The sequence below is a fragment of the Cervus canadensis genome, chromosome 27, assembly GCF_019320065.1.
Source record: "Cervus canadensis isolate Bull #8, Minnesota chromosome 27, ASM1932006v1, whole genome shotgun sequence".
In the NCBI taxonomy this organism is placed as follows: Eukaryota; Metazoa; Chordata; class Mammalia; order Artiodactyla; family Cervidae; genus Cervus; species Cervus canadensis.
This window is the reverse complement of record NC_057412.1, coordinates 41017136-41039521: the sequence shown is the minus strand read 5'-3', so window position 1 is coordinate 41039521 and position 22386 is coordinate 41017136. Positions and strand designations below refer to the sequence as shown.

The following is a 22386-nucleotide window of genomic DNA, read 5'->3' as shown; positions in this document are numbered from 1 at the left end:
GCACATACAAATTTAAAATATTCAAAGATCAGAAGTATGATGCATACAAGCAACTCCTTGTAGTGTTGACCAGAAACCATTTTGTTCTGGGGAGTAAATTTTTCTCTTCGTGTCCTTTTTGGTAAATTGTAAAATAATTTGTTTTAGGTTCTATATTTTTATCAAACTTTGTCACACAGACTTTATGATGTAGGGAGCAATGATAATTGACTTATCTTGAAATCTGAGTGGAATTCTTCACTTCACTGGGGTAAGACTCTATTAAATAATAGAAAAACTACCAAACCCACCATTCCTGATGATAATAAACAACAAGTTTTATCTAAGTCTTAACTTTAAGCAAAATATACTGAGGGAGATTTTATGAGAAGACTGGATAATAAAGGAAGGAAATAGAAAAAGCGAGCTGAATAAAAAGAGGGCCACAAAAGGGAACAGTTTTACTGTCTAGATGCTTGGGTTTACTTGATCACTCTCAGACATCTCCTCGCTAAGTGTAGATGGCTCCAGCAGCCTGAAACGCTCGTGTAGGGCTGGAAACGACCTGATCATGCTGTACATCCTCACACGCAGCCTCAGTGGCATCGACGGCAGCACCTTCACTCTGCCAGCGGTGGACGACAACGACTTCAACACTTCGGAAGCTTTGCTCTGGAAGATTTTTGTTCTCACAGTGTAGAGGATAAAAATTTGCAATCCCTGGCAGACAGAATAAAAGTTTAATATTAGGTAAGTATTGAGACACAGAATCAGGGAAGGAATTGTATTTCACCCTGCCACCCCACCCTTCTTTGTGGCTGAGAACCGGAGTTTACCAGTCAGCAACCACTACGTACATTTTTTTCTATGAAGGCTGAGGCAACGTTCTTGTCCTATTTGAAGAGCTGTATGTAAGTAGTAGACTTAAGAGACCTGAGTTCAGGTCCCCATTTGCCACATGTTGGCTGTGCAAAGGACAGGCTTGTTTTCCTCCGGACACCAACCAATTCTGATACCAACTGGGTGTCCTACAATTCAATTCTGACACTAACTACTCAGAGTCCGCTTCAGACCCTACAGGCAAAGGGCTCAGTCCCACAGGAATGCCCTCATAATGGTGCCGGTCATGGGTTTTAGGTCCCCAGGCGATCCACTCTTCTGTTCAACTTGACTACTGCCTCCCCACTTCAGGTTGGATAATTTGCTAGAAGGACTCACAGAACTCACGACAGAGCTTTACTTACTATTTTTATTATAAAGGATACAAGTCAGGAACAACCAGTCGGAAGAGATTACAGGGCAAGAACATGGAGCTTCCATGGTCCCTCTGAGTGTATCACCCTCCCAGCACTTCAATCTGTTCACCAACTTGCAGGCTCTCCAAACCCCTTCATTTAGGGGCTTTTATAAAGGTTTCATTACACAGATGTGATCAATTAAATCATTAGCTGTTGGTGAATGACTCAATATCCAACCCTCCTCCCATCCCTGGAGGTTGGGGACTGGGCTGGAAGTTCCAAACTTCTAATCAAGCCTTGGTCTTTCTGGTGACCAGCTTCCATCCTGAAGCTATCTAGGGACCTCAGTCACTGGTCATCTTATTAGCATGCAGAAAACACTCATCACTCAGGGAGCCCAAAGATTAAAGGACCTGTGTGCCAGGAACTGAAGACAAAGACCAAATATTAATTTTAGTATACCACAGTAACTTTGTTCTTTTTTTTAATGTCTGTGATCTTCAGTTTCCTAACATGGGTAGATTGACCATGGGTTCCCTAATTCTTCTTACAGTTCTAATATTCTATGATTCTACATTTCTTGGATTTTTGGTAAAATAACTAGAAATTTGGTACATTTAAGGACAAAAAAAAATTTAAGCCACTTATATTCACTGCTTTTCTGTACTTTACATAAGAAAACCAAATATGCACAAGGAATTAAACCATAGAAGACTGAACACTATTTCCTATACATTTTCAAAATGTTTAGAACCACTTTTTGCATTCTTATTTATGAGACACATGCTTTTCATTCAATATTCATCATTTAATCCTTCTCATCTAGTCCTAATATCAACCCTATAAAATAAGGTTTATTACCCTGTGTTACAGATAAGGAAACTACAGTTTAGATAAATTAAGTAACTTGCCTAAAATGAACACAACCAGTAATCAGTAGAGTCTGGGACTAACTATATGTTTGGCTCCAAAACTCCAATATCTGATACACTACTCTGCCTCTTGCTTGTAATATAAAGGTCATATAAAGTACATTATAGCATCTAAAAGACCCCTGATAATTCCTCATTAACATCCTTTGTGGAAAATAAATAACATCCATAGTTGAGTTGAGAGTATTGTACCAATGTTCATTTCTTGATTTTAACAATGTTATATAAGACATTATCATTGGGAAAAGCTGGGCAAAGAGTATAGGGGAACTCTGTACTGTCTCTGCAATTTCTTGTGTAAGACTATTTCAAAATATTAAAGCTATTTTAAAAAACCAATGGATGTCTCCCAGATTGATATCTACTAGGCCCCAAGACTTAAAAAGATTATTTCTAGAATCATATCATATGAATAGCATTACAGGAGACTCCTGGTGCTATGGTTAGATAACTCCAAGAGTTTGACTAATAGGATCAATACATATTGGCAAGGGATACTATAGATTATTCTAAACCTAGAAGGAGCCTTCCAGGTGAACTAAGCTAGCTGTTCCTACTCCTTAGTATCCGTAACGATCACTTGGGGCCCTTGTTTAGCACGAAGATTTCTAGCTCTTACGTCACAGACTCTGACTGAGTAGGTAAGGGGTGAGGCTCGGGAATCAGCATTCTAACACATCAGGTAAATTCTGGTGTAGGCAATATTCAGGCCCACTTTGTAAAACACTGTGTTAATGTTAACAGCCCCACTTCATTTTATATTTTTCATGCCTCACTCAGAAAGGTTGTGTGACTTTCCTAAAATCATATGAATCATTAATTGTAAAGCTGAAAGATAGCTTAAATCTCCTTGTAGTTCAATGCTCTTGCCAAATGACCGCCTTGAATTTTACCATAAAGTATTAACATTTTGTAATGAGTCTCTATTTTGTAATATGTCTCTCCTGTGCATAGAGGAGAAAATATCCTTGCCTAGACCTTCCTTTAGATACTTCTCTAAATTACCAGTCACTTTAGGTGACAATTCCATGATTCGGCTGGCAATCCCAGACTAAGCTTACACTACTTATTGTCCTTCTGGGGAGTTTCCTTTGGGTGTTGCAACCAGTAAAGGTCTGCCTTATAGCCATTCAAATTTGGTGGCAGGCACACATCTACTGTTTTGTTTTGTTTTTTTGTTTGTTTTTTTTTAATTGAAATATAATTGCTTTAGAAAATTTTGTTGTTTTCTGTCAAACCTCAACATGAATCAGCCATCAGTTCAGTTCAATTCAGTCACTCAGTCTTGTCCGACTCTTTGCGACCCCATGAATCGCAGCACGCCAGGCCTCCCTGTCCATCACCAACTCCCGGAGTTTACTCAAACCCATGTCCATCAAGTCGGTGATGCCATCCAACCATCTCATCCTCTGTCATCCCCTTCTCCTCCTGCCCCCAATAGGTATACATATATCCCCTCCCTTTTGAAACATCTCTTGTTTAATGGAATTATTCTCAAAAAATGCCTGATAGGGCTGCCTGGGATAGAGGGCGAGGTCCTACAAACATTAAACGTGGTGGCAGCAATTCAGACAGCCAAGCAGCTCCCCACACTGCACACAGCTCCCCACACTGCACACAGCTCCCCACACTTGAAGCTTGTAAGTAAATAATCCATGTGGATTGTATCAATGTCACTTTCCTGGGTGTTATTATATATATTATAGTCATATAAGACACTATCACTGGAGCTGGGTGAAGGCTACATAGGAACTCTCTGTACCATTTTTATAACTTCTTATGAGTTCAAAATTATTTCAAGAAATATTCTAAGGGGTAATATAAGAGTGAGAAGAACAAAAAATTCTGACCTGTCTCAGCTTTTTTTCCACAACATAAAATCTCAGTAAAGTCTATGCAATGTCAATGAAAAAAAAAACAATTATTGCCAAGAATTAAATGCCAAGCTAATCTGGAATCCATGTGCCATGGTACCTAAAGAAAACTTATCAGCTAGAAAAGTCCTCATTAGTATTTACTAACTATCCATTAAACAATTACTCCAAAAACATACTATCATTAATGAGAAATTCATTAAAATTAAAAAGTCAAAATAACATGACATGCCAATATAGAAGGACTGGCAAAAGGCATTGGCGGTAATGTAAGCTGATGCAGCCACTGTGGTACACAGTATGGAGGTTCCTCAAAAAAACTAAATATAGAATGACCATACGATCAAACAAGTTTCACTCCTGAGCATATAGCCAAAGAAAACAAAAACAATAATTCAAAAAGATATGTGCACCCGAATGTTCATTAACAACATTTACAATAGCCAAGATATGGAACAACCTAAAAAGAAGAGTACTTTAATTATACTGAAATATAAATTCACTCTGCCAGCTCAGAAAAGATGAAACTCCGTGTACTGATGGAAAAGCCCTTGTAATATATTTCATCAGAGCAAAAGTCAATGTTCACTACAGGAAGAGGCACAGAATAAGAAGCACAGAGAGAAATTCCTGATCTTAAGGTAAGTCTTTCGATAATGCCTCCTTGTTTTATCTTAAACTTTTGACATTCCCCCCATATAATACATGGGCTTCCTGGTGGCTCAGTGGTAAAGACTGCACCTGCTAATGCAGGAGATGCGGATTCGATTGCTGGGGTAGGAAGATCCCCTGGAGAAGGAAACGGCAACCCACTCCAGTTCCAGTATTCTTGCCTGGGAAGTCCCATGGGCAGAGTAACCTGGCAGGCTACAGTCCACAGGATAACAAAGGAGTCAGACACAACTTAGGAGCTAAACAACAATAATACATAATACACAAATATGAATGAATAAAAACAAAAATGTTCTGAAGTCAAACGAAATTTTTTATTTTCAGTTACCATTTGGATTCATCTATATGATTATTTTTTCATGATGAAAATTAGAAGGTGACCATAATTCTTAATCTAAATTTTGAGCTTCTCACAGTGGATACTCGCAAAATGTTAAGAGAATGGTTTCCAAAGAAGGAAAGAATATAAATTTTCAATTCAGATATTTTAAGCAAGTATGAATGACATTTTTAGAAGATTTATTATTTTAAATATATTCTTGAGATAAGACTCAAGAATAAAAGCATCTTCAGTCCTACACGTGACATCCTACGTATGTCACAAAAACAACTTCATAAGGTTCTGTTCCTTTCAAAGCAATTATTGCCAATTATTCTTCAATAAAGTTTTTTAAAAGTTAAATATTCATAAAATTTCAAAAAAGAGAGAAAGAAAAAATTCAGCCAACCCCACAGGGGTCCAGGCTCCAGGGACCAGAGCCACACTGACCATACTAGCCACAGTGAGGCTCCTTGGACCTGCTTCATGGGAGAGAAGGAAAGGAGGTGCTCGCCAGGCTAGCTGCTCGACAGAACCTCCTCTGCTTGGAGAAGGACTAACACGGTCCAGCTCTATTGCAATTATATTCCATGAACTCCAGCTCAGGACAGGATGTAGTAGATAAGCCATAAAAACATTTTTCTTCCCCTTTCCTCAAAGTGCGTTAAAAATAGAGTCACCTAGAGTTAACTAAGCAGTGACCTTCAGAGAGTTTTAAGACAAGAAAAGTTTGATCCAGGGTGGTATCATCTCTGCCACTGCATGTCTGCTACCTTCAGACTAATCCATACCATACCTGAGTTGTGTTGAAAAGGCAGAATATGTAGCTGAAGATGACCCTGATGTCATCATTATCAGTTAGCATTAAGTATGCCAGAATCCAGGTAATTCCAAAGACAACTGCAACGGATAATGTGCTAAGAATCTTCTTTAGGGATGAAACCTTCTTTGTGCTAAATAAGAGAAAGCAAGAAAGAAAATAGGGTTCAATTCAGGTTCTTACTTTTTAATATCATTAAAATTTAACCTCCTATTGAAAATACATGTTCAGCTCCACATATACACTGTTCATTAAACAACATTATGCTTCAGGTAGAAAAACCTATGCCACCCTGGATGAAATATATGTATATGAAAAGAAAGAAAGAGAGAGAAAGAAAGGAAGGAAGGAAGAGAAGGAAAGAAGACAAAACAATGATATCTGCTTAAAAGCTCAAGCATAAACACTTCCTTAAATACAGGCAAATTTCACAAAGAATCAACTTTTACTTGGAATGAAATCTGATTTTAGTGATTATCACTACTGGATCAGTAATTCCTTTTTCGGGGATCTGGGACCTTTGCATGCTATAGGTTGATAAGCCTTTAAAGTGTAGCCTTTCCTGTCAGGCTGTCCATATTCCTGGTATCTGAGCTGGGCCTTATGACTTACTTTGATCAGTGGGACATCATCAGCATTTGTTTGGCAAACAGAGGCTTGAAAGCATTCTGCTCATCAGAGTATGCCTTTTCATATTGCTCTCTGAAGCCCTGAGAGTACTATGTTAAGAAACCTGGACTGGCTTTTAATGGACAGTGAGGCCACACGGAGCAGAGATAAGCTTCCCTATCTAAGTAGTTCCCACTCAATCCCAGTCAGCTACCAACATCAGCATGAAAGTGACGTCCTGGATTATCCACCAGCATTCACACTGGCCCAGACCAAAGCAACCACCTGACCAACACTCAAACGTACGACAAACAATAAACATCAGTCAGGCTAAACTGCTAAGTTTGGGGGTAATTTGTTATACAGCAAAACTGAACCGATACATAGAAGATAACTTGTTAAAAATTAAACTGTAACCCACTCTTCATTGTAATAAGTCAACTTAAGAACCATGGGCTGTCAGTCAAAATTTTGAAATGAATCTGTTTGATGGCTATGGCCTAAATGATACTGCTCTGTATAAAGGAAATTTAAGAATTCACAGTTAGGCTAACAAGACTTTACCAAAGCTTTCTTCACTGCTAAGAAACATGTTTGAATGAATGTAAGTGATAGTCTTTTCCCCACACTTCCCCTCAATATAGGCTATCATCCATATAGGAAATATGATAATTACTCCTGACTGGTAAAGTACACATTGAAGATTACATTCATACTAATTATGATTGTTTTTCAGCCATCTGTTCATACAAAATAGATCTATTTAGTGACCAACAAAGTTCACAGATATACTTACAGTAAGTCTACTTGCATTAAGCAGTCTTATAGAATTAAGCCTGAATTCATAGCTTCATTAGCACTGTGTTCTAACCAATTCATTCTGTAGGATATGGAAGTGGGAGGACTGTATGTGTTTAATAGTTTCTGTTCTTTGTCTCTCCAATCAAAGCTCTTTCTGGATATCAGTGATGACAATGAAAATACTTATTGAGGTCATAAAGGTTACAGAGTGGAATAATTAGTTCACAGGAAGTAATAAACCAGACAGTGCACACCCTATCCGCAGGGAATGTGGGCCCAATGTGGGTTCTAATTTTTTCCAAGAGGAAATATAATTTTTAAGTGAAATCTTTCAGCTTTTATGTTTGCAACTAATTTTCAAAAATTTAAAGTCATTAAGTGATTCAGGCAATACATGTAAAATATAACCTACAGTTACCAGTTTGTGAAATGAAAATACAGTCACTGGCATCTCCTCACAACCCTCTCATATTTTTAATTATTCAAATCTGATCTCATGAATATTTGGGACTGGGAGATAAAATTTTTTCCTTGATGCCTCTGGGTTTAGTTTTTAGTTAGGCTTATATAGCACAAAAGTAACTTAAGTAATGCAGTAGACTCACATTATAGTATCAATGCTGGAAGATGAGACGATCCACTTTCCGAGACAAAGTGTAAGAAAAAAATCTGTGCTGCAAACCACATATTCTTGCATTTTCCTGGAGTCTGAAATCTCTTCCAGGAGCAGTGAATGTATTACTGTGCTATATTATGTACTATATGAACCACGCCTGACAACTTCTCTTTCACTGGGAATCTTACCTTGTCAGATTCTGATTATTCTTCCACAGTACTTTGATTACAATGATAATAAACATAACAATGTTGCTGATGAGGATAAGGGTCACAGGTACAACGAATGACCACAACAATGGACTTGCTATCAGACCACTGCTTCCTTGAGTTGCCAGCCAGCAGCTGTGGAGAGAAAAGAAATGATTTCAGCAAACTAAAAAAAGTATACAAACTCTTTTCTATGCTGTTCACACTACTGACATTCACTTGGCTGAAAGATCTGCTAAAAGTCAGTAACCCTTTGCCTTATATATATATATTGGAGATGATTTTCAAGAATTCAACTGACTATAAAAATGAAATCCATTGATTCTGCCAAATTTCTCTGTGAGACTGTATGGTCTAGTGGAAAGAAAGTGGACTTCTGAGTCAGGCAGTCCTATATTTAAATGTCCCTCTCTGTCACTTACAAGCTGTTTGATGTTAAGTAAATTATTATTTTATTTTATATTTGAATATGTAACACACTCAGATGGCTCAAAATTTTAAAGGTACAAATTATCACAGAGAGACAAGACCCTTCCTACAACTATCTCTGGTCACCTAGTTTTTATCTCTGGTGGTATTCACTGTTTCTTATGTATTCTTCTAGAGTTAGGCTATGCATACACTGGCAAAGGTGTACATTTTCCTGATTCTGAAGCAGATGATAACATATGATACTTCTTACTTTACTTAAAAACATATCTTGGAGATTATTCCATATCAGAATATAAAAGATTATCCTCATGATTTTCACAGCTGCATATTATTCCATTATTTCATTATACCATAAATTATTTAAACTGTCTCATGCATAGACATTTTTAAAAGTTTAATGATTAAAATTATTTGATTAGCTCTTTCATCTTACTGCATCTGTTTTTGTGTTGTTATTTTTTTATTTCTGACTGTGCTGACTGCTGGGTCTCGGTTGCTATGGGGGCTTTTTCTCGATACAGAGGGCAGGGCTGCTCTCCCGCTGCCGTATGTGGGCCCCTCACTGTGGTGGGTCCTCCTGTCTCAGAGCACGTACTCCGGGCACGCGGCCTTCAGCGGTTGCAGCCACGGGCTCAGCGGTTGCTGCTCCCGGGCTCTGGAGCACAGGCTCTACAGATGTGGTGCACAGGCTTGGCTGCTCTGCAGTATGTGGGGTTCTCCAGACAAGGGATTGAACCTATGTCTCCTGCCTTGGGAGACAGATTCTTTACCAAGTGACAGATTCTTTACCACTGAGTCACCAGGGAAGCCCTCATCACATCTGTTTTTGTCTTCTCGTTATTGTTGGTGGCAGGTTTGGTGGCATATTTTTCCTAATTTATGAAATGCAGTAATCATCTCCTGGCATTGTTTTAAGAATAAATTCATTCATTTAATAAGTGTTTATACAGTACATGCTATGTGCCACCTTGTTCTAGATACCAAGATATTAACAGTGAATGAAATACCAAAATTCCTTTCTTCAGTGAAGTTATTCTGGTACAGGAAAAATAAATAAAACTGATGCATTAATAAAATATATACTATATATCAGATGTTAACAAGTGCTATGGAGAAAAATAAAACAGGTCGTGAGGGTAGTTACTACCATATATATGTGTATCTGTGTGTGTTGCATAGGGGAATTGGGAAGGAAGAGTTTCATTTTAAATAGAGTGATCAGGAAAACCCTTATGGAAAAAAAATATTTGAGTAAAAGTCTGAAGTAGATGAAGGGGAAGGGTGCTCTCGGCAAAGGGAACAGCAAGTACAAAGGCTCTGAGCTGAGAGCTGAAGGAACAGGTAAGCGGCCAGCGTGGCCGGAATAGAGTAATGTAAGCAGATGGGATTAGTAAAAAGACGCAAATTATGTCTGGGCTTTATAGGTGACTGAATGTACTCCTGGCGACAAAGAGAAACTTGACATGATCTGTCTTTAGTGTTTAAAGTGTTATTTTAGACGCAGGGATAACAGAAGAGCGCATCCAAAAGGAGGAAGTTGGCCAGGAGTCTACTGCAACAGTCTGATGGCCTAGACCCAGGAAGAGGAGATGCCAAGAAGTAGTCTGATTCCAGATACATTTAAAAGCAAAGCAAAAGGATCTAGTGATAGGTTAGATGAGAGACATAGGAGAGTTACAAGTGACTCCAAAGCTTTTGGCTGGAGTACCTGGAAGATGGAGTTACCCCCAACTGAGCAGGGGAAGATGATGGATGGGAAGAGCAAGTTTGGGAAGGAAACCCAGGAGATGCACCACCCACTTCTCCCAGTCATGGGAAAGTGTCAGGAAGACAATGGGGTATTAATGAAGTAATGTGAGAAGCCCTGGCACATATTTGGCAATCAGTTAATTTATGTTTTCTGCAGGTAAAACACCATTATTATACATGCTAAAGTATTTCTAAGTTGTTTTGCACTGGAATGTTGCTACAGTTTAAATTATTAGAAATTATTTGTTTTTCAGTTTACTTTCATTTTATTAATTTTTATTGAAGTAAGTTTATTATTTTTTATTCTTTTTTGGGGGTATAGCTGCTTTACAATATTGTGTTGGCTTCTGCTGTACAATGAAGTGAATCAGCTATATGTTTATATCTTCCCTTCCCTCTTGGACCTCCTTCCCATCCCCCACCCCACCCATCTAGGTCAGAAATCATATTTCTAAGAATGACTTAAGAGGAAATTGTGATGATATTCAGATCTCTGTTATGAATTTTAAAAGTGAAAAGGAGTGCTTACAGTCCATTAGTAGATAAATTCGGTCCAACCTTAAGTAAAATGGTGAGAAAGAGCAAAACTTATCTTCAGGGTTTTTGGTTTTCCTGTCCTTTCATCTGTAACCAAAGGACAACCCCCCTCCCCCACCCCCCCATCCCCAACCTCACAATCCCCTACACAGAAGAAACAGGAGGGCACTTGGCTAAGAATTTAATAAAATCCTACTGAGAGGTACTGTAAAATCTCAAGATACTTCTTTGGTGACTAAACAAGTGGCCATCAAAGTTTTAAATTAAAAAGATGGACAGATTTCTGACCCAAGCAGCCTAGAGAAACACAGTTTAAAAGAGAAGGATAGGCTAGAGAAAGAAAATGAACATCCAGCTCTATTGGATAAAGACAGACTTGTGAGTTACGAAACCATTAAGACAAAGATTTATCTTTGTCTCTTTGAGTCTTGAGTTGTTTAGATAACATGATTTCTAAGAATCACTGTTTGTACTTTTGTTGTGTGTGTGTGTCTGTGGGTGGGTGTGTGTGTGTGTGTGTGTGTGTGTATGCATACAAATGTCTATGAGGGCCTCAGTTACCTCACAGAGATTGGGAGACCTGGGCGGGGAACAGGCTGGGATGCCCGAGGCCGTGAAGAGGTGTGCCTGAGGAAGAGGTACCTCCTCCCCTCCCGCATCTTCCATGTTACTTGGAGAGATAGTCATTATCGATTTGTTCTCACAAAAAGAGCCTCTCTTTAGTTATTCTGAAACTAGTAACTCAGATTTTGAGACTGCTGAGAAGACAGGTGGATTCTACATGGAGACTAATCCTTGTAGGAATGGGATTTCTAGAATTAAGATTAGAGTCACAAGCTCCAAGGTGAATCTGACGAACGGCTATGAACCTGAGGTCTGAAGAGCATTATAGGTGAACCTCAGATGAAGCATTTAACTCCCTGGTGATTTTGTCATGAAACATGGGGAAAGATAGCTGTAGCAGATAGAGCATAGCTTCCAGAAAATTCTCCCTCAAGCATGATAATGTCCCAATGGTTACTATAACCCTTCAGGGAAGTCTGAAACAGCCTACATGGTGGGACAGAGATCTGGGGGATAGAGCGTTAAGCAGGAGCGTGGCCTGTCCTGCAGTCACCCCTTAGTTGGGTCCTGGCAGAAGCAGCAGCAGCACGTCAAGGGAACTGGGGTAGGGATTTCAGACATGACTGGTACAACCGGGAGCCACGGTTGGGGGCAGGGAGTATGGTATATTGAGAAGCAACTTCTGGGAGCATGACTCAAGAAAACCCAAAAAGTCCTTCCTCTTTCTAAACATATCCTGAAGAAATGTGAACCTTGATGCATGTGTACCGGGTGGAAAGGGAGGATAAGGGTCCAAGATGACGCTGATATTCATGTTACACATCCTTTCCTTTCTTCCCAACTCTTATTTTCAGTTGCCAGCGTCTTGCCTAACATCTAATACTGTACTCGGGAAAGAATCTGCTCCCAGTTCTTTACATCTCAGTGTGAATAAATTTAAGACAGCAGGCCTCTTTCTACTGAAGACTTCTATAGGCGTGGGTCTAACCCTGTGGCTAGTTAGGGTGGGAAATTAATAATAATGCAATTTGAGTGAATTACCTCTCCCATGAGATATCTGCATCTGCTTGATCTTCAATTGTGGAATTAAAAATTTTAAACTCATCAAAAGATATTTAATCTCAATTAAATGGAAAAAAAATAGTGTCTGGGGCATGTGGCTGCTAAAGTCAAGCCAGGCAGTTAGCTCCCTATTTTACACTTGGTCATGGTCAGACCTAGAAATAGGTGAGCGCCCTGACACCACAGCCTTCCCTTGTGTATACTTGCACATTTCCGAGAGCTCTGTTCTGATCTAAGTTGGTCTGAGAATTAAAGCAGAATCCAAGAATAAGAATGACTGCATTTATAAAGTAAGAAGGAAAAATAAATTAAAAAGCCGTTACCATTTGGCAGCAGAACTACACATAGAGTTCACCCTAGCTTTCTTCTCAATCTCCTCATACAAATACCATCTCCTCAAGCAAATAGCATGCATTCAGGTACTCCCACTGTTTTTTTCCCCAAATTTTAAACTTTTTATGTTGTATTGGAGTATAGCCGACTAACAAAGTTGTGGTAGTTTCAGGTGAATAGCAAAGGGACTCAGTCATACATGTACACGTATCCATTCTCCCCCCAAACTCCCCCCCCATCCAGCCTGGCACATAACATTGAGCAGAATTCCATGTGTGATACAATAGGTCCCTGTTGGTTATCTGTTTTAAATATAGCAATGTGTACATGCAGGGACTCCCATTATTGACAGTTAATTATTCATGCGGGAGTCACAGAGAGAATTTATGCATGATAAATCATCATGAAACACTCACTATAATCGTATCAACACAGAATTGGTTCATAAGGATGGAGAGTGCTCAAGTTATAAACTGTTTTCACACTTGCTTGATCCCTCACAGTAACCCCAGAGCAGGTATTACTATTATTGTTATTCCCATTTTCTAGATAAGAGACTAAGATAAGGGGTTACTAAGGATCACAGTTCTTGTTCCCAATGATTTTCAGAGGTAATGAAAGAAGACAAATTTAATATTAAAAAGTTCACATTTATAAATTTAGAAGGAAGGTAATTACTTCTTCTGTAAATGGATTTATCATAGGAAATATTCATGTCATCACATTTAAAATATAATGTGCTCTTTGTTAATTTAAAATACACAGTTATAATATGACAATTATAAGGTGAGATGCATATTACAAGGACCTTTGGACTCGATGTCATTGAATAGCTACACTCAAAAAAATAAAAACTTACATTTCCTCTTGCCGGTAGTCTAACTCCCACTGTGAATTATTTCCATTCTGAGAACAAATAATTCCCACTGTCACAGCCACCACTATAGCCGGGACTCCTAGGTGATAAAGACAATCGCAGAATAAATAATTTACTCAAGCCTGGGATTAATTATAAAAGACTATGAATGAATTATACATCTGATCTTTTTCAGGATGTATTGTTCTTTCCACTACAGACAATGTACTAAGTGATCTACAGATGCAGTTCAACAGTGGACATAGTTTTTCAGTGTTTTCTTTTCCCCTTTCAATGTTGGCTACGCGTACCAATCCTATACCATTTCCAATCTTTTTGTAACTGTTAACACAATGTCCACTCTTAAATGGCTCAATTCCTCTTTCATTTGAATAAATTTAAATTTAGATAACACTAAAACAACTCTCCTTTGCAGGAACCCATTAAATTTTTCAAATTATTTTTCTTGAAAGAGACCCTCTGACTGTCTTGAAATATTTTTTTTTTTAAAGTAGCCAGAAGGTTGATTACCTGTGGTCTAAATTTCAAGTCTAATTAACAGAGATGTTAAAGGAAATGAACATTTTGAAGTTAGCATAGAATGTGTTTAGGATAGATGCCTTGATCATACCTGCCTTCTTCTCAGAAGACACTCCCTCAGTAGACAGAAGGCACTCTCAGTGATTGCTAGGTTTTCCATCTCCCCTATCTGAAGGCCTGGTACTACTAGGTCTTCCACAGGGGTTTGTCTAAATTAAATGCTTTCAACAAAATTAAATTTCTGAGCAAGTGGAGAAGCAAACTCTTACCCCATCCAATTAAAGAGGTAAAGAGGATGAAATGCTGAGGAAGTGGCTTCATGGTCCTAATCAGAAGGAAGCAGAGCTGGGCCGCACTGAGTCCCATCCAGACAAAGGTCGCTAACCCAAAGTAGTGCAGCAAGACAGCAACCGCAGTGCACTTGGGATTCGCGACGACAACAGTGTCCTGTCTGAGCATTTCATTCTCACTCAGGTTAGCACCACTGGTCTCACCACTGCTTGTCTCTACGTTCTTATTGGAGTTTTCAACTCCAAACACGAAGAAGAGGTTGAAGATCAACATGGACGCACACAGACTAACCAACACCCAGGTGACTGAGGTTTTTCTGACTTTCCTGAAAATGAAAAATACAATTAAATAAACAAAGCAGCTACAAAAAAAGAAACTCTAGTGAAATCGTGAGGTGACAAAAGGATATTATTACCCATGTAAACCTAGCTCATAGCCCAGTTGGGCCAGCTGGTAGATAGACCTTCCCAACTACATCAGAGAAACAATCTCTCCTCATCTGATTCCCACAAAGAAGTGAGTTCAAGAAAACAGGTTGATACCTCCTTTCTTGAAACTGTGTTCTAATCAAAGGTGACAGCTGTTCTCCAGAAATGCCCTTTTGTTAACTCTATTTCCAGGAATTTCCAGGCCCTGTGTATCCCCCTCCAAGTGACCTGATACAACTAAAGGAATGCAGCAGATGGCCTGGCAGCCAGGACCAAATTATCTGTGGACAAAGTGATGCTTAGTCCACAATATGTTTATATTTCTATGGCCCACAACAAGGTCTTCTAATGTAAAACAGAGCTTCTAATGTATGCAGGTCAGGAAGGAACAGTTAGAACTGGTCATGGAACAACAGACTGGTTCCAAATAGGAAAAGGAGTACGTCAAGGCTGTATATTGTCACCCTGCTTATTTAATTTATATGCACAGTACATCATGAGAAATGCTGGGCTGGATGAAGCATAAGCTGGAATCAAGATTGCCAGGAGAAATATCAATAACCTCAGATATGCAGATGACACCACCCTTATGGCAGAAAGTGAAGAAGAACTAAAGAGCCTCTTGGTGAAAGTGAAAGAGGAGAGTGAAAAAGTTGGCTTAAAGCTCAACATTTAGAAAACTAAGATCATGGCATCCAGTCCCATCACTTCATGGTAAATAGTGGAAACAGGGGAAACAGTGGAAACAGTGGCTGGCTTTATTTTTCTGGGCTCCAAAAATCACTGCAGATGATGATTGCAGCCACGAAATTAAAAGATGCTTACTCCTTGGAAGGAAAGTTATGACCAACCTAGACAGCATATTCAAAAGCAGAGACATTACTTTGCCAACAAAGGTCCGTCTAATCAAGGCTATGGCTTTTCCAGTAGTCATGTATGGATGTGAGAGTTGGACTATAAAGAAAGCTGAGTGCCAAAGAATTGATGCTTTTGAACTGTGGTATTGGAGAACACTCTTGAGATTCCCTTGGACTGCAAGGAGATCCAACCAGTCCATCCTAAAGGAAATCAGTCCTGGGTGTTCACTGGAAGGACTGATGTTGAAGCTGAAACTCCAATACTTTGGCCACCTGATGCAAAGAGCTGACTCATTGGAAAAGACCCTGATGCTGGGAAAGATTGAGGGCAGGAGGAGAAGGGGACGACAGAGGGTGAAATGATTGAATGGCATCACCGACTCGATGGACATGGGTTTGAGTAAACTCCGGGAGTTGGTGATGAACAGGGAGGCCTGGCATGCTGTGCTTTATGGGGTCGCAAAGAGTCAGACACGACTGAGCGACTGGACTGAACTGAACCGAGTGTAAAAGAGGGCTTCCCAGGTGGCTCAGACAGTAAAGAATCTATCTGCAATGCAGGAGACCTGGGTTTGATCCCTGGTCAGGAAGATCTCCTGGAGGAGGGCGTGGCAACCCACTCCAGTATTCTTGCCTGGAGTATACCCATGGTCAGAGGAGCCTGACGGGCTGCAGTACATGGGGTTGCAGAGAGTTGGACAAGACTGAGCAACTAAACACAATGTAAAACATGCCAGAGGACTGTTCCTTCATCTGAAGATATAATTTGAGGGTGTAAATCCAAGTACTCTTTAAAACTCACGACGTATCATAGTTCTCTGTATATTATGGTATGAAAGTGAAAGTGAAAGTGTTCAATACTAAGGAACTATGGCATTAATGAGTTAGTGTTGTTATTTAGTCGTATCTGACTCTTATGTGACCCCATTGACTGTAGCCCACCAGACTCTTCTGTCCATGAAATTTTCCAGGCAAGAATATTTGAGTGGGTTGCCATTTCCTTCTCCAGGGGATCTTCCTTACCCAGGGATCAAATCTATGTCTCCTACTTGACAGGCAGATTCTATACCACTGAGCCACTAGGGAAGCCCATTAATGAGCTATAGGACCACATTAATTTTACTTGATAAATATGGTATGTAATTTTCCTTCAAGTCACTTAACAAATTTTGTAGTTATATATTTATTTATGAATATTTCTTAGCCTCTCCAGGGCTGAGTGTCCTATAAAATGAGAATGATGAACTAAATCTCATTTCCTTTCTAGTTCCAAGAGGCTGTATTCTAACGGAAATATGCTGAGAGGAAATAATATCAGGGTAACAATTTCTCTCAAGAGATGAGCTTGCTTCTCTTCTTACCTGGTGCCGATCTGAAATATAATTGTGAGAGCCAGACCAGCAATGGACAGTGCACATCCAAATGTGGAAAATACATCTAGTGATTCAGGATATTTATATTTCTTTTTGAAACTCTGGAAAATAAGTTAAGATTCATTATTTTAAAATAGCTACTCTGAAATATCTATGAAAGTCAACATTGTAAAGAGTTACATTGGTTAAAACAGTCAAATATGTTGGTCAAAATATCCAGATATGTCTTTTTATATAAAGATATATTTTAAAAGGAAATAAATCAACCCCTTCATCTCTAAGCAGTATTCATGAAATAGCAGCTTGAGAACAGTTATCTAATTCAGTGAGGGAAGACATAAACACTATTCCTCAATGTCTAAAATCAAAGTTGTTTGTGTTATCTAAATTGGCTAGAGTTGTGTTATTTACCTGTTACATTATTTGTATGCACAACTGTAATCCAAGGGGAAACCTGCACATCTAAGCTCATGTACTAAAAATAAAGTTGCAGAAATATTTTTCTGGATATGAAAAGATATTCACAAGATTCTGTTCATTTTTGCTTTTGGAAAGGGGGACCTAACCTTTGTGAAATATATCTATATCACCCCAGTATTTTAGTTTACAGTCTCAGAAAAGTATGTTCCATATGAGTATGTACTCTTAGAAATGTGGAGAGGTAATAATGGTGGTCACTGGGTGAATAAAGACATATGTACAGAATTATTTTTGCCTGCCTGTACTTTTTAATTTTTCAAAATTGTTATTATTAGAAAAGCTGTATATGCTTATTTATAAAACATGAAACTTAAACATAGAGATATAATTTTAAAACACACAAGTTCCTCTTTACTGATATTACCCCACATCAAACTCTACCATCTCTTCTCCAGAGGTGTATTTTTATTTTTGGCTCTGCCAGGTGGCTTGTGGTGTCTTAGTTCCCCAACCAGGAATCACACCCGTGCCCCCTGCAGTGGGAAAGCACACCGTAACAACTGGGCCACCAGGGAATTCCCCAGAGGCGACCTTTTCTAATGTGTTTACAAATATTATCTACGTCTCTTGCACAAATATACAGGGTGTTGTTAACATAATCAGACTATTTTCAAATTGCTATTTTAATGTTTAAATATCATAAACATTTTTCCATATCAGTATATTTCTGCTTAATAAGTAGACTTTCACTCTATATGCATTGAGTATGTATTGCTTTAGTAGGAAAAAAATAAAAATAAACTTCATTTTAAAAATAATCATAAGGGCTTTCCTGAGGGCTTTACCTCAGTGGTAAAGAATCTGCTTTGCAGATTCAATGCAAGGGACCAATGCAAGGGACACAGGTTTGATCCCTGATCTGGGAAGATCCCACATGCCACGGGCAACTAGGCCCAGGCACCAACTACGAGCCCAAGTAGCACAGCTACTGAAACCCTCACACCCTCAAGCCTGCGCTCCTCAGCGACAGAAGCCAGCACAACGAGAGGCCCGTGTACCGCAACTAGAGAAAAGCCCGGGCAGCAACAAAGACCCAGCATGGCTAAAAACAAATAAATACAAACAAAATTATGTTAAAAAAATAAAAAAATTATAAGGCAAAAACGTCACATTACTTCCTACATGTAGTATACTAAGTAGATGACAAAGAATCATAGAATATATAGATATTTAGATCTTAGAAATCATCTGTTCACTCAGAGTCTATCTGCTCTTAAACTTTATATATTAATACAATTCTAATCACCTTTTAAAAATTTTGCAACTCAAAAGTAATGATAAATATTAATATGTGGGCATTGAGGCAGATTCAGATATTAGTAAGAACAGTTGAAAGTCTGACCTCAAAACAGGAGGAAAAAAACTATGAACATATAACCTGTATCATTTAATATGTAAAGCAATCTGAGTTTTACACAGCTATTCAGTAATACTAATGATCTTAAGATATCAAAAACATTAGAATTTTATCTTTACCATTTTCTGATTGAGAAAGCAGATCTCTCTATAATGCAAGTTATAAAATAATCAAAATGAATTTCAAATATTTGGTAATTAAAATGATAATTACATCAAAAATATTTCAAAAGCAAGACTCTTTAATTTGATATTTTATGCTATACCAGTATGTTGTGATCCCCATTAGCTTCCCAAATACGAGTATTTCTTAGCTAACAGAAAATTAAAACATCCACTTCTTTGGAAGATTTATAGTGTTAAGAGCCCCTTAATAAGGAGAAGACAGTCTGCATCCCTCCCCATTCCACTGCAGTATAAAAACATTCCATCTAGCATGAAAAATAAATATTTTTCCTTTTGCCAGAATAATAGGTTTCTGGAAATGCAATAAATGAAGCTCCTCTTCCTAAAAAGGTCGGTTCAAGAACTCTCAAGAGGTGTGTAAACACCTGCATACCAAAGCCGTGACCAGTTGCTCACACAGCGTAGCACCAGAGTGAAAAGAACACATAGAGTAACTAGAGGACAAGTAAGCTCTTCCTCTCCTACCTTCTGGCATACACTTAGTAACGTAGATGATTATAATGGAAAAAGCTTGGGTAACTTATTCAAACTCACCCACAGCTATGTACATACTGACCCATCTTTAGCACTCAGCTCTGGCTGTAGCAACTTCATGCTTCAGACATGCAAGTTACACATGCAAGTTAGCTGAATGGAGTCTGTCAGCTCCTCTTTTGCACATGGGCTCCCTTCTCATTATTAAATACACAGTACTGACTTCATCTATCTTGAGACTATTTTGCAAAAAGCTCTATTCTAATTGCCTTTACCAGCACTTTTTTCTCCTATTCTCTAACTTCATTCCTTGTTTTCCCATTTAATCTACGTTGAGTTGAGTGTCTATGGAAACTAATCCCCAAGTTATCTCCAATCAGCACACAACAGAATCGTGTATAAGTAAAACTCTTGTCCAGAAAGAGATTACCATGTAAACCCTTACCATTAATACTGCAAAGTTAGTAGTATGGTTGCAGTAGCAGTATAGAAATCCATCAGTGGCCCCCCGTTTGTGACAGCCGTGTGTGTCCCAATCCTTCATGGAAAAATTCCAATAGACGCAGGCATAGGAATGAAGCTGGAATTCTGTTCGGTTGTACTGTGAATTAATAAAACAATGGCAAGTGATTTTTTCAAGATGCTTAACTGTGTGGAAAAAATCATTAGGCTAAGATAAGCCTGAAGTGAAAGTTTTAGTCACTCAGTCATGTCTGACTCTTTGCAACTTAATGGACTGTAGAGCCCACTAGACTCCTCTGTCCGTGGGATTTCCCAGGTCAGAACACTGGAATGGGTTGCCATTCCCTTCTCCAGGGGATCTTCCCCAGCCAAGGATTGAACGCAGGTCTCCTGCATTGCAAGCAGATTCTTTACCATCTGAGCTACCCGAATGAGAAATCAATTGTATGATTATGTACGATATGTACTGATACAAAGCATAACATCTTTATTACAGATTAAGGAGAAGAAAGAGGATATAGAATTCAAAGCAATTAATTTTGCACTTAGCTAGTGTGATAAAAATATGGATGGGGGATAAGTTAAAGTCAGTCCTATCATACAAACTTTCAAAGAGGTGTTCTGTGGATTTCTTTTGCCCAAACTGTCCCTGCTTTTCAAGAGTGGGCTGAATTATTTCTGTTAATGGGAAGACTCACCCTTGGATTAAAGACCATTTCAACAGAAGCACTCTGATCTTCCACGTTTTCATCTGTTTTGCTTGAGACAATTTTTTGACTAAAGTCTGATTTAGTTATAAAAGTTTTTGATTGGAAAAGCTTGTTGTTTTGATACACTACAAAGCCACATGCCTTGACATTAACTGTGAGGGGGGAAAAAGACACTAAAATCAATAAGGGAACCCTAGGGTAAGTAAGAAAGTCCCATGCCATCACTAAGCTGCCTGACTGCTTAACACTCAAGTGAAATACAGAAGATAAAGGTCTGCTGGCTGCCTTTATTTAACAGTAGCATCTAATTAACACATATAACATATGGTTGGCCATTCCACCCACATTCATTTTTTTCCTAAGATTCCTTATGTTCTAAATGGAAACCATAATTTCTGCCTAATCCACCTAAAAAAAAAATACCAAAAGGATCTCATGTATAAAGTAAACATCCTTGCTTTCTATGCAGTGAGACAGTGAACATAATGTGCAGGTAGCTCAAGACCATGTTGCTGCCCCACTGACAGTCATCGAATAAGAAACAGCAGAGAGTGAGCATCAGGACAGCAGTGCCTAGAGGAATGCTCTGGGAGGTCTGGCTCCTATTCAGAGGGACTGAGCAGAGACCAGTTTATTAAATCACAGAGCCAGCAGCTCAAGTTACGCATAGCAGGGATTCTTTCAACGGAGTAAATACTTTCCATCAGCTCTTGAACGACTGGTCTTCGCTATTTCAGGACAATCACAGGCTTTTTCCCCAAGGCTGAAAGATGACTGGGACACATTCCTTCAGGACACTGGAAAAAGTGGTCCGCTGCTTCTCAGAGACCCTACCAGAGCATGGCTGCAGCAGGGGGCTGCTGGCCATGGCAATGGTCAAACAGAGCCCCCTTTGAGCTGCCTCCTGACACTTTACAGACCTCTGGGCCAGATTTAAAACAACAGAAGCAACAATGAAGATACATTTTAGCTGAATAAATTCCCTAAACTCTGATATCTTTTACAAGTGAAAAGCTTGCATGTATTTGTGTGTGTGCTCATGTGTCTCTGTGTGTATATACATACACACATAGATATTATATACAAGTACAGAGAAAACTAGAATGGTGGTGATGGGACCAGCATAATCAGTCTTGCGCTTTGAGAGATTGGTAGGTAAGGCCCTGACAGCCCCCCACACATCCTCCACAGCCCCCACTTTGCTCTGTCCTCTTCTGGGAAATAAAGACATTGGCTTCTGAAGAGCTCTCACGTCACACTGAGCCCGCCAAATTGTTCCTTCTCTGTCACACTAAGTGACAAAGTTAACCGTAATGTAGTATGGCTGCTTTTTAATCTTATTTTTATAAAAGAATGACATGCTTGATGTAAAACCCAAATCCATATAAGTATATACATTTAAAAAATGAAATTCCCTACTCACCCCTCTCCTCATTCCTACAGTATTCTGGTTGTTTATTAGAAAATTATCTTTTCATCTAGATAATTAGATTCACTAGAACAAATTATGCTTACCATTATCTTATAATTCTAAAAGAATCTCCATATTTCAAGATATAATCCTCCTTGATGTTTACTTATATTTTCTCTCTCTTTTCTTGATCAAATTTATCAGACGCTTGTGTAT

At 38.8% G+C, this 22386-nt stretch overlaps 1 protein-coding gene across 2 annotated transcripts in view; it reads right to left on the bottom strand.

Moving 5' to 3' along the window:
• ADGRG7 (adhesion G protein-coupled receptor G7) overlaps window positions 1–22386 on the bottom strand; it is a 56571-nt gene continuing 34185 nt past the window's right edge. For both annotated transcript variants that reach the window (XM_043448810.1, XM_043448811.1), the window contains 8 exons: window positions 20748–20911; window positions 20033–20188; window positions 17080–17192; window positions 14412–14758; window positions 13606–13702; window positions 8049–8204; window positions 5811–5967; window positions 1–699 (listed from right to left, as the gene is read on the bottom strand). In XM_043448810.1, the coding sequence (XP_043304745.1) occupies window positions 448–699; window positions 5811–5967; window positions 8049–8204; window positions 13606–13702; window positions 14412–14758; window positions 17080–17192; window positions 20033–20188; window positions 20748–20911 (1442 nt within the window). In that variant the 3' untranslated portion in view covers window positions 1–447. The remainder of the gene's footprint in view (window positions 700–5810; window positions 5968–8048; window positions 8205–13605; window positions 13703–14411; window positions 14759–17079; window positions 17193–20032; window positions 20189–20747; window positions 20912–22386) is intronic.